Source organism: Xenopus laevis, chromosome 9_10S (assembly GCF_017654675.1).
Source record: "Xenopus laevis strain J_2021 chromosome 9_10S, Xenopus_laevis_v10.1, whole genome shotgun sequence".
Classification (NCBI taxonomy): domain Eukaryota; kingdom Metazoa; phylum Chordata; class Amphibia; order Anura; family Pipidae; genus Xenopus; species Xenopus laevis.
The window spans coordinates 30,290,946-30,309,097 of record NC_054388.1 but is presented as its reverse complement, the minus strand read 5'-3'; the positions used below and the strand labels follow the sequence as shown (position 1 = coordinate 30,309,097).

At 37.6% G+C, this 18,152-nt stretch overlaps 1 protein-coding gene across 1 annotated transcript in view; it reads right to left on the bottom strand.

The window, feature by feature from the left end:
• The window catches only part of LOC108702720 (receptor activity-modifying protein 2), a 31,479-nt gene extending 15,560 nt beyond the window's left edge, over positions 1-15,919 (bottom strand). The window contains exon 1 of the mRNA XM_018238355.2: positions 15,749-15,919. Coding sequence (XP_018093844.1) covers positions 15,749-15,809 — 61 coding nt within the window. The 5' untranslated portion in view covers positions 15,810-15,919. The remainder of the gene's footprint in view (positions 1-15,748) is intronic.
• Between the last annotated feature and the right edge of the window lie 2,233 nt (positions 15,920-18,152).

Genomic DNA, 18,152 nt, shown 5'->3' with positions numbered 1-18,152 from the left:
TTTTGCTGACTTAGAATCCCCAAACTGCATGTAATTGGATCCTTTTTTATTGAAATATTTGTGGTTCTTAAGGGAACTCTGTTCCCGAAAAAAATAATTTCTTGTTGGAGCATGTTCCCTCCTGTTTCAGATTACTTGCACCAACAGAAAAACCTTTTAGATTGTGGGAAAAGAGAGACGAGGACCTTTGGGGCCAGATTACCATGAAATCTAATAGGAAAGGAATGTGTTCTAATGAGCACCTATGGAAATAAGTCCAAACCCAGTTACCAAACAAACCTTCAGACCTGTGTTAGAGAAAGAATGTGGATTTTCTTCAAGCATCAAATATTAAAAAAATTAAATCAGAATATTTTATGCTGCTTTTAGCATAATGCAATGTGTATTCAAAGGCTTCAATTCTTGATGTTGCTTTATTTTAACGTTTTGCCCTCAAGGGCCCTATGTATTGTATTTTTCCATGAGGATTAGTGGACTATATAATGAATGACTCACATCCACCTGTGAAAATGGCATTCTGCTTTCATATGAAGATATCTAATCAGGGCCGGGCCAAGGCGACAGGGTGCCGTAGGGACCCGGTCAGCAACCTTACCCCCCCCATGTGCGCTCACTTCTCATGGCACTCGGGGGGAGAGTAACAAAGGGGAAGGGCAGGGGAGGGAGGTAGGGGGGAGTGACGGAGGCAGGGGAGAGTAATAGAGGGGAGGCGAGAGGAGCGAACCACCCAGACTAGGAGTAGGCAGAAGACTTTTGAATAGGTACCTGTTCATCACCCCTACATCTTTGCGCCCTAGGCAGGTGCCTCTTCTGCCTTCACCTAGTATTGCCCTGTATCTGATAAACGTACTGAGAAGGAAATAATGAGTTGGGACAGATGTCCTGCCTAGCTACTGACTCATATTACAGTCTTTGATTTTCACTTCAAAAACTGCTAATCTATGGGAATTGCTACAGGTAGTGAGCACACAAGTGCAAAATTGTAGTTTGAATTGAAAACTGAACACATTTTGAAGTTATTTACAAAAGGCATTTGTACCCATTTATGCGTCCAGCAACTTTTGGCTATGTCAATTCACCAGTCTACCTAGAGAACCCCTGGAAATGCTGCAAGCGTGGACATGGCCATGATCCTAGTGTTTCCATAGGGGGCTGCATTAATAGACGCAACTGTTTTTTTCAAGTGAATTGAATGCCAACACCATTATTAACACATGCACTGGAAGCGACAATATTCTAACGTATAAGCAGGGGGAAAAGCTTCTGCTCACAATTTACCAGAATGGATTCAACAGTGGATGCAACTTAACATGTGCCACCATTTACCCTTGAATTCTGGGGTAAACGCTACAATTCTGTGAGTATACAAGGATTTTTATATCAAGACATAGCACCAACTGTAATGCTGTACGCTAATGCCAAGTTTGTCAGTTGAGGCTACTTTAGTGCATGAGGTAGAAGGTGTCCCGGTGCAAGGTCTTGGCCAGGTGCTTCATTTGCATGTTTTGCCACTCAAATTCAAATAAAAGTTGTATTTTTCCCCCTAATTTTACTTTTTCCAAATTTTTGGCCATTTTTTTCCTGTTTGGTGTTTTGCTTTAAATCTGTTCACAGCTGTAAGGTGGCAATAAAATGATAAATGAAGGCCAAAAAGTATCAAAACTGTATGATTTTATTCATTCCAAAAATCAGGGAAAAGTTATTAATTTCTTTTTGAATTCCTTACAATTGCTCTCTGTGGGAAAGTAGCAGCTTGCTTTCGAATAACTGGAGATGAGGATGCAAATAATGTGGAAGTATAGGAAATTGAACCTATAGTTTATACCCGTAAATGAACATTCATGTATGTTAGGTGAGAATTAAAAGCTATATTACAAAATAATGTTACAGCAGAGTCTATTAGTGCCTGCCCTTGTGTGCTTATTGGACCATTTAGTGTACCTCTCAGCATTACAGGCCCGCATTACTTAACATTATCTTTGCCTCACCCCGCACTAATGTGCACTGCTATTTATTATAATGCTGTCATTGACGAAATAAATGAAAACTAACCATTTCATTTGTTTTTCATTTAAATACGTTGAGGTCTATAAATGTATGCAAATTGCTAGAAAGCAATGTAGTGTGGAAAATGGATAAAACGATGCACATTTTTGCTTTGTAAATAGTCATATATAAAATTTTCTCCAAAGTGTGTCAGATTTTTAAATCGTCACATACATTCCCTTCATTTATTCCTCTTATTTTCTTTTTTCACAAAATGCCTTTTTTTTTTTAAAAGAATCTCTTGTCTATGTTCCTCTACTTCATAAAAGCCTGACCTCTTTTTATTTGCTATTAGAGAAAAGATTTCTCACATAAGACCTCGGGGTCTGAGTTTGCTGTAATGGCACACGGTGCAACAGCCAAAGGAAACCACAGAGTTTTCCTGCAGGCCTATCAGTTTAGCTTCCCTGATTGCTTTGGCGTGAGAGCAAAGAAAGGCTGCTCCACCAAAGATGGCCAACTCAGCTGCAGCACTAGAGAGACCTCTGCAGCTCAGCATATGAAAAGTATTAGTTGCTTTAAAGGGACCCTTTCACTGAGATAGCTGCCTGTAACACACTGCAAATTATCATGGTGTTTTGTATTAAGTGTATCTATTGTGCAACGTAGGAAATGTTTCTAGCAGCACTGAATCAGCCAATCTTCAAATACAACATCTTGCTCTGTTCCTCTATGTTCTGTCTACTTCTACATTCACATAATAAAAATATGTATGTTTAAACATACATATATTTAAACATAAGGGATGTCAATTATTCAAGAAATAACTACCAGGAACTACAAAGGACCACACATTGTCCTGATGCTTTCCTATAAGGCAGAGAGTATTTCCCAGTACTGCTTCTATCCCTTTTAAAGGAAAAAGATACCCCCCGAACAATGTATGTCTCTATATAAAAAATATTGCATAAAACAGCTCACGTGTGAAACCTTGCTTCATGTAATTAAACCATTTTCATAATAATATACTTTTAGTAGTATGTTCCATTGGGTAATCCTAAATAGAAAATTGCCATTTTAAAAAATAAGGCTGCCCCTTGGGATCCTAGGATTCACGGTGCACACAAACAAACCATATACTGTATGTTAGGTCACATGAGCCAATTAAAAGACAGAGTTTTGTCTTTTGGTTCCACACGTCTTCTTGTTACAGTTAGAGTTGCATTATTTCTGGTCATCTTATCAGAACAGAGACCATCACGAAATAGCAAGAAATTGCCCCATTATACCTTCAGTCCACCAGCCAATTACCTTGGGTGTCCTAGCTTACTGAGGATCAAAATGTCCACAACAGAACAAAAACATGATGATAATTTAAATAAACATGCTCAGTAGATATTCCTTTGGTGTAGAGAGGAAGATAAACCATGCACTTAAAAGTCATAAAACCAAAGGGAATAAAGTGAGCTTAGATTCCCAGAGAAGTAGAAGTGGGAAAGGGGGGGGGGGTGTCTGCTGCTATCTACAGTAAACTGTCATGCAAACAGTATGGGAGAAACTTTGCAAAGAACAGCTAAATCGTAATAGTCACCTATTAAAATTCATGTAATTTAAAGGTCAAAGAACACAAATTAAATATTTCTTTTGAAAAATGAGCTTTTCATTGAGAGGATTATTTGATAACTTGTACACTGCCATGCAACAGAGTTAATCTGGGTTGAAAAAACACAACTATCCATCTACAATTTTTTAGTTTAACTCCCAGCATCACTGACACACACTAGGTCAAGAAAACAAGGCCTAGCAAACCGTGCCACCCTCTGAAAATACACACAAATAAATCACATTTATTTTAAGAGTAAAATTCGCCAGGCGCAAATTAGCCACCAGGGAATAAATTCCCGAAACTCCAGTGAAAATTTACTGCCGTCAAAAAAATTGGGTCACGCGGCGGAATAGTTGTTTGCGTCAAAACAGTCGTGCATCAACACTATTCGTCAAAATTGACCTGGGTGTCAAAAGTCGAGTTTTGCAGATTTTTAACAGTTTCGTGAATTTTGCGGGAAATTCGTGAATTGTTCGGCAAAGCGCGACGGTAGAAATTCGCCCATCACTAATTAAGAGATTCCTGCAAACTTATACATATTTATGCATAGACATACCTACACATATACATGACGGAATTATCCAAGTACCACTTAATGTCATTATGGCCATGTGACACTACAATGTCACCATACAGAGCATTTAAAAGCTCAACTCATTGTCTACAGCCTCATTGCCTACAAGCTAAAGAACTGTTAGATTTGCCTTAGGTGAAAAAAACTTTCCTTTAATCAAAAGGGGTGACATTTTTTTATTCATTTGTAATTGTTCCTCTACAAAGTTTCCTAACTTACCTGTAAAGATCTGTGTCCCTTCACAAGGGACTTTGCTAACGAGGAATCAAACCCAACTCTGATTTTCTATTTTTCACATAAATTCTTTGTTTCTTTCGACATATTCCTAATTAATTTCCCTTGAACAAATGCGACTATGCTACATTCTTAAGTTTAGGGCTTACCCCAGATCTCTAAAGAGGTAAAAGTATGCATGTTTATATTTTCTTAGCTTTAACAGACACTGTCTGACATTGCATTGAGTTGGAAAGCTATTTATCAAAGACAGAAAATAGCTCCCAAATGTTTCTCATGTAAGACGCTCACCAGAACAATTACATTTAGTGCATAATTAGCAACATTGAACCTCATTTATGAATTCGCTGCTCAGACCCCATATTGTTAAATTCCTCTAAAAAGAAAATGTCGTGTTTGTTTTGCACAATTAAATATAAGCAGCAAACACAGACAGTACTTATAATGTTAACATCGAGACCATTCATGAGTAGTTTAAAAAGCAGCGGACCAAGGTCGGACTCCTTAGGTATTCCAATAACAACACTGGTCCAACTAGAAAACATTCCATTTATCACCACTCCTTGTTATCTTTATCCAAGTACAAATAACATTTTCAAGGCCAATATTCCTTAATTGAATTACTAAAAATGGTTTACTGTATAAGATGCTTTAACAAGATCTCAGAAAATCACATTCAATTCATGCTACCCTCATCATAGAAGACAATTAGATTTATCTGATTGGATATATTGCACATCAAACTTTGCCTGACCTATATTCACAATAATGTGATTTAAATTGTGTCCCAGTGTTTTATCCCTATAGCTGAGAAGTCAAGTTAACAGATCTATAGTTCCCTATAGTCTTGCCTGCAAAACATCTTATATTCTCCAGCATATATCTTTATTGCAACCAGGGCTATGGAGTCGGTACATAAGTCATCCAACTCCTCAGTTTAGGGTACCTCTGACTCCGACTCCTCTGCTTTTAAAGGAACAGTAACACCAAAAACTTAAAGTGTATCAAAGTAATTAAAATATAATGTACGGTAGCTCTAAATTGGTAAAACTGGTGTGTTTGCTTCAGAAACACTACTAGAGTTTATATAAACAAGCTTCTGTGTACACATGGGGGCTGCTATTCAAGCTGGAAAAAAGGAGAAAAGGCACATGTTACATAGCAGATAACATATAAAACACCATTGTATTGGACAGGGCGTATCTGTTACGTGCTATTTAACCTGTGCCTTTTCTCCTTTTTTCCAGCAGCTAGAAGGGCTACAACCTTTGGTAATCCATAAACCAAAAACATTTTTTGGGAAACCTAAAATAACTTAAATATTAATTGAATCTGGCATATAGCTGTAGAATAGCTGTTAAATACAATCCAAAATGAACTAAAGTATTGTTCTTAGTATCAGAATTGGTCGTGCCACGTTCTCCTTTATAGAAAGTCATATCTGATTTGATTCATTTCAGTGCTTGTATTTAAAGTTATCAGGAGTGGGAGTTGTTACGTCCCACTCCAGACTCCGACTCCAAAATTGCTTCTGACTCCACAGCTCTATTTGCAACACTGCATGGCATATTTATCAAAATTCAAATTTTTCTGAGTATTATAATAAAAAAGTCAGACCAAACTAGAATCCACGTTTAGACCTTATTTATTATTAAAGAAGTCACGATTTACTTGGCAAAAAGTCGGAAGTTGGGGGATTTCAGACAAAAATCCCCCAACTTACGACTTTTTGCCAAGAAGCCCGGAAAAATCGAGCGTTTGGGGAAAAAAATCGTCTCTGATCCGATTAAATCGTGACTTCTTTAATATTTCCAAAATTCCAAAATAGGCAGATTTTTGGGCTAATTCCAGCACAGACCACAGAAACTTCCAAATAGGATAGGGACCTCTCCCATTGACTTATATACAACCTCTCTATAGGTCTGAGAAGCCAGTTTTTTGGATTCTGACTTTTTCCATCCTCAGGGTATAATAAATATCAATAAAAACAATTTCACAAAAAATGCAGATTTTATACTAAAAAAACAAATTTTTTTTGAGTTTTTGGCATTTGGAATTTAATAAATAACCCCCCATGAGGGTTTCACCTCTGTTTTGTGACTTTTTTTACTCTAGCTTAGCAGCAAATTACAGTTTAATTCAATTCTATAGAATCTGTTGTTGCTCCTTTTAAATAAATTTTCTCAAACTGTTGTTGCTGTGAGTTGTTTGTCAGCCACGTGAAAGCAGCATGAGACTGTTTGCTTCTATGTGGAAGAAAGCCCAGCCCAGGAGTAGCTAAAAGCACAGTTCTCTATCTGCTGACACAGCTGCAAAAACCAACAGTTTTAGTGATCCTGACAATTAGCCCCAAGCCACTTCTGCTCCAAGCAAAACTTCTTCATGAATCAATGTGATCCTATGGAAACTGGGTTTGCAGATCATTCATAGTTTTCCTTACGATATGTTTATCCTTGATAAAATGCAATTGTTACTAAACCGTCAACTTTGTGAATTAATACTCAGTCCCAGTATGCACTTAAAGAATTTTCGGTAGGCAAAAATGAACGCTATCGCATCTTTGCTATAGAATGTTTGGACAGCCGAATCGAAAAGTCACCAGCGTTTGACTCCTGGGATGAAACTTCGCATTTTAGTGAATTAGCGTATTCATAGAGCATTTGCGCCTGTCGAAGTGGAGCTAGGGGTGCGAAGCTGACGCTGGTGAAAATTCGCCCATTAGTGAATCTGCCCCTATATTAGAAGTTGGTGCATTTGACAAGGACGATAAAATATAAGTACACTTATGAGCATAAACTGTGTGCTGCAGGTAAACAGCACCTGGAAAAACCATACAGAGAATCTACTTTTTGTGTTATTGGTTTATAAGTAGTTGTGGAACCAGCCACAATTACAAAGGGGGACCTACAGGATTTAAAACTCTTCAATCTTATTTACATTTATTGGACCTGTATTGGCTTTTCTCTAAGCCATTTACATTGTTTAGCATTGCATAAAGTACTGTCGTTTAATCTTTTTCTTACTGCAATTAGGTGTTTTTACCTATAGGTGTCACTGTAAACTTGAGATACAAATACAATGGATCTACTTCTTAATACTATTGTACAGAGGATGAGTAGCCTTTGATTAATTTCATTTGAAGTCAGCAGCTCTCTTACTCCTTTATTTATGATTGTCCTATAAATTGTGATGGCTAAATAATCTACTAGCTATACCATAAATAGAAAATTATGTAGTGGCAACAACATATTTACTAAAACTTGAATTTTTCGAATTTTTATTGAAACTAATTTGACCTAATTCCAACCACGATCTGGCTTAATGTACTAAAAATTCTGAGTGATATGTGCGGCAAAAGTTGTGCAAAATCATGCAACAATTTGAATCGTCAAACTTTTTTGAAAAAATATGGATTATAGAACGAAAAGTACAAATTATTCAGATTTTCGAAATGAAGACTAGCTCGACATCATGAAGGCAAAAAAATGTCTTCTAATTGTTAAAGGGGCCATCTGCCAATGCCTTTTACATGACTTTGTCAAGTTTTAACTGGAGTATTTTCAGATTTTTAGCTTCGTCACTATACATAAATCTAGAAGAAAAAAAAAATAAAAAATTCCCTCATAAAATTCAGATTTTTTTTCCCCATAAAAATTTGAGGCTTCATAAAATTCACCTAAAATTGCAGTGTTGATGTGCGGTACTGGGGTCCTTGGCCAAATTATATTGGTAGCTTAATTGGCTGCCAGTGCAATGGGGATGCAAATACTAGTGAGTTGAGTCAGTAGGAGCACAGATTTGCATCCATTTTTACATGCACTTGCAATTGAGGTTGTAAATTAAGATTATTGTGCCTGCGTGTGTTTGCATGGAAGGGCCTTAAACTGTAAGCTCCACAAGGCATAGGTAAAATAAAGGTGAATGATAAATTCAGTGTAAAATGTCAGAGCCACATAAAGTATAAAAATGCTAAAATATGTCATTTTAGTACATCAAGTATATTGTGGCTTTTAATTGATTTCACTTTTTTGTTCTGCAGCTAGTTTGGAATTCCAACTCTTATCTGGTTGCTAGGTTCCCACTTACCCTAGCAACCAAACAGCAGTTTGTAAGTAATGTATTTGGGCTGCAATACAAAAAAAAGAAAAAGAACATTTCCAAAAAGAGGTTTTGGGGTTATCAAATAATCCCAATACATAAATGGCTACAAAGCAGATCTGCTCAGTGCCCCTGCTCCATTGATTTGAATTCAATCAGCCATAGCGGAGCTGAAGCTGAGGTCAGTGTGTGACTACACACAGGCTTAATGCACTCTGTATATCTGGTACAGGCTCATATTACTTCATGCACAAACCTTCTAGCGCCTCAGGCCCAGATCTCTATAGTATTGTCTTTTGTGTTGCCTGGAGGAGCCCCACTGTTCTGCGAGGCCTCTCACCCATTTCACTCTCTCCTTCGTTCAGAGAAAAACATCTGCAGGGACATTTATTTTATTTCTACCCTCAGCTCTTCCACGACAGGACTCGCTGCCAGACTCAAAGAGACTCCTGCTTTTCATAATCCCTATCTTGTCTGCAGTTCTGGGAGGGACCAGTGTTGTTCAATGCAACATGATGTTTTGCTGGCACAGGAAAAAATCATGATTCCATTTCAAGTGTGTGTAGGGATTTTAAAGACCCCGGTGTCATGTTTTACTCATTCAGGATTTTATTCAAAGTAAGTAAGTTAATAAACATTCTAAAATATAATGTAAGTTTATAACAGAATCGCTGCCCCACAAGCCTAAAAACTACAACAGTTAATAACTGAGAAGTGTGATTGTTTTTTTATTTGGGCACCCATTCACATTTCTTTATGCATAACTAACCTAAATCCCAAGTAATCCAATGGCATCTTGGCCATGTTTGTCACACCTCTGGCCTCACCCATGCTCTGCCCTTGGGGCAAAACCTGTTTGATGTCCTAGATATTTTTTGGAACTACGGCTGAAAGAACAATACACCATTTATATTCCTATATCTGACCTCCACAGAACATAAGCCCTATATGGAGGCCATGCTGTGTATGTTTTTCCAGTTTCCATTCTGCGAAAGAGTTAGGGGCTGATTCACTAAGCTCGAGTGAAGGATTCGAATGAAAAATACTTCGAATTTCGAAGTATTTTTTGGGTACTTCGACCATCGAATTGGTTAAATTCGTTCGAATTCGAACGAATCGAACGAAAAATCGTTCGACTATTCGACCATTCGATAGTCGAAGTACTTCCCCTTTAAAAAAAACTTCGACCCCCTACTTCGGCAGCTAAAAGCTACCGAAGTCAATGTTAGCCTATGGGGAAGGTCCCCATAGGCTTGCCTGTGATTTTTTGATCGAAGGATTTTCCTTCGATCGTTGGATTAAAATCCTTCGAATCGTTCGATTCGAAGGATTTAATCGTTCGATCGAACGGGAAATCCTTCGATCGATTGATCGCAGGATTAGCGCTAAATCCTTCGACTTCGATATTCGAAGTCGAAGGATTTCAATCCGAGGGTCGAATTTCGAAGTATTTTTAACTTCGAAATTCGACCCTTAGTGAATCGGCCCCTTAATGTCAAAGAACAGCCACTATCAGCTTTTGCATAAAAAACAACTCAACCACAGTTAATTTGTGTTCCACAGAAATTGTAAAGGACTTGTTGCACATAGATCTTTTTCCGCATATACAAAAAGGCTGTTAAATGAAAGCGGTGGGAATATGTCATCTTTATTCAATGCAGATGTGAACCAAGGTAACATACTCTAGGCCTGACCTACTCACATGGGTATAGTTAAAGGATTTCCAGCTCTAGTCCTCAAGGAACACCAAAAATGGGACTGTTTAGAATATCATGACCTAAACACAGATGGATAGACCAGTTGTTGAAACATTCTGATAGTTCAACCTGTACACACTTGAGCATATTATGAGAATCAGAGCTATTGGTGTTTCTTTGAGGACTTGCATATTTAGTTGAGGTTGCGCACATCTATCAAACCCTACCAGACAATGAAGTAAAAAAGTACATCTGTAGTTGTCACCAATTTACTTCAGAAGGGTAAAATTCCATCCAGACTTCAGAATCAGACTCAGACCAGTCCCTTGTCTTCCATTGAAAGATAGCCCTTGTCTTCCATTGAAAGATACAAAAAGGGGGGTTGTGGGTGCACTCCTAAGGCCATATAAAAACATATTTAAGTACGTTAATCCCCTGTCTAAATAATTCAATGAATATGCAAGTGCATGTATTTAAAAAAGAAAAACAGGGTTTTTTGTTACAAAGTTATGATCAGAAAGTTGATAAGCCACCATACCACGTCAAGGTAAACACCATACGGTGGACCCTAACTTGTTTACTAAATCACTGGGCTTTGCCAATTTTTTAGGCACCTCCCAGTGAATATATTAGCTAAGCTCAGCCCCTGAGCGTTGTTTCTCTTCACCAAATCATCTTTTTAGTTTTAATAAAATATACATATAAATATCTTCTACTGGGCTGCACCGGGTTCAACAAAACCTAGCAAACTCCAAGCCTCGGGAACTCAACTGGATGCAGTCGCAATCCTCTGTGCTACACAGATTTCCGTACAAAATTATTTGATTTGATTACTTGCAATAAATAGGTTATATGATGTGGTAGTTCATCATGAGCACTGATCATGGGCACACATAGTACACTGCCAAATGTTTGTCACACTCAAGTCTTCATCACTTAATACTTTGCCAGTAGTTTTCCCGAGGTTGGAAATCTCTGTCTCCTGGTGACACTTTTCTCTTAAGTTCAGAACTCACAAGTAAGCATAACTGAAAGAGTAGGAAGGATGTTTATATCACTTTGTCTGGCAAAAAGAGGATATTCCTATTATTTTGAATTTCTCGCTTCCTTTCGATGTCACTCAAGTTAAATAAGAACATCCTTTTAATAACAGTGGGGGTTTCAAACAACATTATTTAGGTCACTTTCATCAGAAATTAAGCAAAACCAAATTCATATGTCATACTCCTTCATCAAATGCTTTTCATGAAATTGTGGGAAATGTATAACTTAGCGAAGCTGCTGATGGATTGCTATGGGCAACAGTGCTAGGGAAAACTTAACGTATGTTTTTGCATAAATCCACAAGTGTTTTGGGGTACCAGGAGCAAAAATGATATTTACAAAAGTGTCTGAATTTAGAGAGCCTGGTGTGCCTCTGGTAAATAGTAGATGTAAATCAACAACAGCTCTAATATTTCATTTCCTAGTAGACCCTAAGAAAAAAAGGAGAAAAAGTCTTGGGTGTATATGCCCTTCAAAAAGCTAGCTAGTGTGTTAAACAAATATGTCATTCTTGAATTTCAAAAAGTTATCAATCAATTCCTCAAACATGTATGTAAAAACATGTTGCATTGGCAAGGACTGAGAATGTGTCCACAAATCTTTTTTTGACACTGATGACGCACAATGCAAAAATTCAGGTTAACATTCCGGCATAAGAAACTTGACTATGTTTCCTTATAGCAATTTCCTTTTCCCGATCCTTGATACAAAGATCCCCTAAGAAACTGAGATATGGATAAAGGTCACCAAAACTTTACTTTCAAGAATGTGAGATAAAAAGGAGGGGTTTAAGAGAGAAATGCCATACTACCTTTGTTATTCATAATGACTTCATTATGGTTTGAGTAGAGATAATTGTGGCGAATCCCTGCAGCCACATAGTTTGTGACTATTTAGGGAAATGTTTGGACTAAACATTTTTTCACTCCTCAGTGTCCCTGAAAGTAAAACAAGAGGACCAATAGACAATTTTGTATATATGTAACCATATTATGAAGTCCTGATAAAATGTTGGATTGGAAATGTTGGATTGAACGATAAATAACTAAAAATCACTGGTTTTCACAGCCCCTCTTTTCTAGTCCATGTACATTTTAATTGAATGTGTGAAAACCCACACGAGCAAAATATTTCAATATATACTGTAACATGTAGCCAAAGTATCTTGGCAAATGCCTGTTCAACATCCCATTCCCAAACCAAAGAAATAAATATCAAGTTGGTCCTTCCTTTGCCACTAGACTTTGGAACTGAATATTGCTTGCATTCAACCACAAGGGCTTTAGTGAGGTTGAGCACTGATGTTGGGGCTCACATCTGCCATTCTAATTCATTTCACCGGGGTTGAGGTCAGGGCTGAGTTTAGGCCAATCAATTTATTCCTCTCCCATTTCATTTAAACCATTATGTACAGACCTCACTATTGTGCTGAAACAGGAATGAGCCTCCCAAAATTGTTGCCACAAAGTAGGAAATATCAAAATTGTCAAAAAAGTAACTGTATGCTTAGCCTCAAGGATTGCCTTTCAGTGGAACCAGAGCTCTTGCCCAAACAATCCAGACCATTATACCGCCATCAAAAAACATTACTGTCTACATTATGCATTTATGTAGTTATCATTCAACTCAAACGTTTCCTTCAGCCTGCCAGTGAAATTGCATACATCGCTCCAAAAGCATGTGTATCCACTGCCCCTTTTTCCAGTGTCATCTTTACACCACTCCAAGCAAGTGACGTTGCACAGGGTGATATTAGAGTTGTTTGCCTCTGATCATCCATATAAACCTCACATTCCCATCAAATAAATTGTGTGCTAACTTTGCTTCTGAAGACAGTGAAAGTTAGTGTTTCACTAAGATGATACCTGTCAAAAACAATACGTCTTCCCTGGCAGCCAACCTAAATTACTCATCAGCATACTGATGGTGGAACTCTTCATACCCTACATTTACTTATGACACACATTTATACAGGAGCAGAGTAAATTTTGTCTTAACTACATAAGTAGAAATTCCTAAGCGACAAAAAATATTTTTAGCCCTTAAAAACTTTGGTAACAGGGTTTCAAACCTATACTGACATTGCATATCAGTCAGGATCTCACATGAATATGTCATTGTCTGTGGTTTTTTCTGAAAAATACATTTTCATAGAATTAAATCTTATTTAAATTGCTGTATCAATCATATTACAATTTTTAAGCAATGGATATCCCATCTTATTATTATCCAGCTATATATTCTCAAAAACACCATTTTCCCCGACAAGTTATACTCTGTGATATGGTACTTTACTACAGCTGGAGCATCAGAAGAACCAGCAAGTAATTCCCAAAGGGCAATTTATTTCTATGGTTACTTATGTAAGACCAATGTCCAGAATAAAAGGATGGTGGTGTAAATTAAGATTTACATACTGAATCTTCATACCGTAAGTCTGCTAAAAGATCATTTAAACATTAATTAAACCCAATAGGATACTGATGTCGCCAAATTATTTGAATTTGAATTAAATTGAAGTCTATGGATATAGCCTTCCCATACTTCAGAGTTTTCTGCATACCAGGTTACTGGATCCCAAATCTGTAGTCGCAGTTGCGATTTATTTTTTCAAGTTCACTCGCATATTTATGAAAACAATCAAATCAGAAAAACCCTGTCATCGCAACAATTGTTCCATTTATTTTTCCAAATTCCACTATTTAAAAGAGCAGTACAGGTCCGTCATCATAAAAGAGAAGCACAACAGCCCTGTACGTTTATCAGGGTATAAAGCTTAAGGTTTGTTATGGGGTTTTTCTTGTTTTATATCATTACAAAGTGTGCTGGTAGTGCAACAAAGAAACAAGTCAATCAAGACTAATATTTCTAGGCAGATTTTTTCTCTTTAAGGGCTTTGGGCTTTGATTTAAGTAGCACACACTCAACACAATATATATATACCTTCCTATTATCAAATCAAGTAGACTTGGCTGTATTTACATGATCACTAGAAGTTCAATCATGAATGGCATATTCTACTTAAAGGTACATCCAGGTATAAAGCAGTGACACCTCCTCTAATTATTAATGACCATAATGGCCCTCTTGTTACATCATGACAATGTATAATTTTTTGAGAGCCTCTTGTATGCCAAGGTTGTTATGTGCATGTGATGTGCTGGTTCAGGTAGAACAGAGCTACTAATCATGGACCTCAATGTCCTGTCCATTGTACTCAATAAGCAGTCTGTCATCCTGGGCCAAACCACTGCAAATAACCACAAGTCATTTTTAATGTCTCCATTAAATCCTTTATGGAAGTGGAACAGTATCTACAAACTGAGGCACTATAAACTGGCAGTGTTCAATCATATTGCAAAGCAGTTTACTAATCAGAATATAGTTACACAAAGCATGGGTACCTGGGGATCTTCCAACTCTGTATATAATATAATCAAATGATTTCAGCAATGTTTTTCTAATGCAGGATACTGTATTTCACTGTATGATATTTTGCCTGCAGAATACTCATAATCATATAAACAAACATGCTGTGTCTTACTTTTAAATTATACTAATCAAAAGCAGCTTTGTGATTATATTTCACAAGATTAGTGGCTTCAGAGAACAATACAAAGTATAATTTATGTCAGCTTGAATACAGAAAGAACTTAAAGGAACAGTAACACCAAAAAATTAAAATGCTTTAAAGTAATGAAAATATGATGTACTTTATGCTGCACTAGTAAAATGGGGGTTTCCGAAGCTCTGCTATACTTTATATAAACAAACTGCTATGTAGCCATTGGGGCAGCCATTCAAAGCTGAAAAACGAGAAAAGGCACAGGATATACAGCAGATAACAGATGAGCTCTATAGTATTCAATAGGATTCTACAGAGTTTATCTGTTATCTACTGTATATCCTGTGCTGGAATAGCTGCCCCCATGGCTACACAGCAGCTTCTTTATATAAACTATACTTGTGTTTCTGAAGCAAACACACTAGTTTTACTATATACATTATATTGTCATTCCTTTAAGACACTTTCCTTTTTTTTTTTTGGTGTTACCGTTCCTTTAATGAGCAAAAATAAATAAATAAAGTCAAATCAGTAAAGAAAATATCACATTTTCCTGGTACTGCGTTTGAATGCATGGCTATTACTACATCAAAACTCAGATATGCTTAGGGTCTCAGAAGCAATGCATTGCCATTAAGATATCCCTTTCTTTGTGAATGACTTTGACTTTGATTGCTGAGGTTTAAGAGGATGCTGCTAGGTAAGAAAATAGTATATGTGGGAAAAAGAGTGCATGCTCGTTCAACAAGCAACACATGCAGACATGACAAAGAGCTAGCATAGTGCTGTTAAACCAACTTCAGAACAGCCCGTGGACAAACTTCAGATAAGTTACTTGCAAGGAAATTAGTTCAAGAAGTACAATAAAAAAGTTACACTAAACAGATGTCCTGCCATTGGAACTGCTAAATGAAAGAGAAGTAAGTGCAGAAGGAAAAGCTTACCCCAAGAGCAGAGCAGAAGCAGCAATGTGTGTGCGAGTGTCCGTAGAATCCTATACTCCATCCTGGGATTTCTCTGTGCTATTGACCAGCTGAAGCAGCAGAGTGGGAAATAAGCGAGAACAGGGGTTTCAGGAAGCGGAGCTTTTCCTGCACAAGTACAGAATCCGTGTAAATAATGAGATTACTCAGCACTGCCTTAGCAACAGACCTCCCACCGGGAGAACCGTCACACAACATATATGGCGTGACGTGTAAAAAGGGTTTCTGAACCAGGAGAGTGCAATAAGACCCTTGACTCTGACAGTTATCGTCATTAAGCAAAGTTAGCATCTGTGTCAAATAGAAGGAGCAGAGAGGTCTTTTTATCAAAGTCCCCCGACAAAGCCAAACCACTACGAGCAAATTTATATTTTCAGCCATTCTCCCAAACAAATCACAGGATGTGATTTGTTGTTCAAAGGACGTCCAATTTCTGCCATTAAAGTCTTAGCTCTGAACTCTTGAGCATCATGGATCCGATTAAATATGCATAGTTTGTAAAATATCCGAGCCACATGAGGGAACTTTTCATGTTCAATTAAGGTTCAGTAGGAGCAGGAACATATGTTGGGCTTTCGCAACATTAAGCTTGTGTGACTCCCCATAAATCTAGACAAAAAGAGCCCAAATAATGATTAGCGGTCATGAAAAGTCCCAGAGTGTTTAAAGTTGTGTTGTCCTCCCAAACCAACCCAGTTTGAAAATGGTCAATAATGTTTGAAACATGTGCAATTTTATTCTGTGTCATGGAGGGTACAGCCCCCCCCCCCCCCCCATCCCCACAAACAAGTGCTAGCAAATCCAAAATTTGTCATAAGAAATTCAGTACTGGTAACGAAAAACATTTGAACTCACTGTTACAATGGATTGTGGACCTGGAAAATGTGGCTAGATTCTCAATTGCACATGAAATGGTTGTACAGTTATAGGACCCCTTATCTGGATACCTGTTATCTAGAAAGCTCAGAATTACAGGAAAGCCATCTCCCATAGATGCCATTTTAATCAAATACTTTTTATAAATTATTTCCTTTTTCTCTGTAATAATAAAACAGTACCTTTTACTAGATCCCAAATAACATATAATTAGTCCTTATGGAGGCAATACAATCTTACAGGCTTTATTTAATGTTTAAATACTTTTTTTTGTAGACTTAAAGTATGTAGATCCAAATTACGGAAAGACCCTTTATCCAGAAAACTCCAGGTCCCGAGCATTCCGGATAACAAGTCCTACACCTGTTGAACTGATCAGCACAGACTATGCACTCAGTGGCAACCAGCATTCTAAAAAGATGAGGCTTGACAGACAAGACTGGTGAAAAAATGGAAGGTTTCTGCATTTATCCTATAAGGAACAAATACAGTCGCAATTGGGCACTGTATGTTCAAAATTACTAATGGATGACACTGCAAAAAAAATGGTAAACTGAAGGTTTATATTGCAGTGGTACTTAAAGGATGAAATATTAACACACAACGACACTTGAACATAAACTCACAGTAATACACAGGCACAGTGACACAGGTGCACAAAGAGAAAGTCACAATCACATATGGCTGCTCTGATGCACAATGGCAGTGATATACATAGAACGACACAAAGACATGCTCAGTTTTATGCACATAGTGGCACACGCTGAAGCTACAATTATCAATAATAACTATAGTAATAACACATATGACATCGCTTATCTGGAAACCTGTTATCCAGAAAACGCCAAAATTGCAGGATGGCCTTCTCCCTTAAGACTCCATTTTAAGTAAATAATTCAAGATTTTTAAACATGATTCCCTTTTTGTACTTGAGCCTAAGATATAATCAATCTTAATTGGAAGCAAGACAATCTTCTTAGGTTTAGATTGATCAGGTATGGGGATCCAAATTATGAAAAGATCCCTTATCTGGAAAACCTCAGGTACCAGCATTCTGGAAAACAGGTCCTATTACCTGTATATACAAAGCTTATGGCAGACTTTAAATACAGAGCTCACAAGTGCTTGACACCCCCTCACTCTCCAAGTCAGTGGCAAAATTATAGAGGAAGCAGAACCCACAACTGCGGGAGGGGGGGCACAAGGTGGAGTAATGGATGGCCCTCAATACATGCATACATCATATGCACTCTTAATAAAGTGCAAGGAAGAGACATTCATGGGGACCACACCCGTGTCCTGGCCACTGTCCATGCAGCACGAAGGAACAGTGTATACAAAGTGAGACTCAACTTTTTGCTCTTCATTGTTGGAGTACAATGAACTGTATCCAGTTCAAGGTAGAGACATTCATGGGGACCACACCCGTGTCCTGGCCACCACTGTCCATGCAGCACGGAGGAATGTTGTATACAAAGTGAGACTCAAC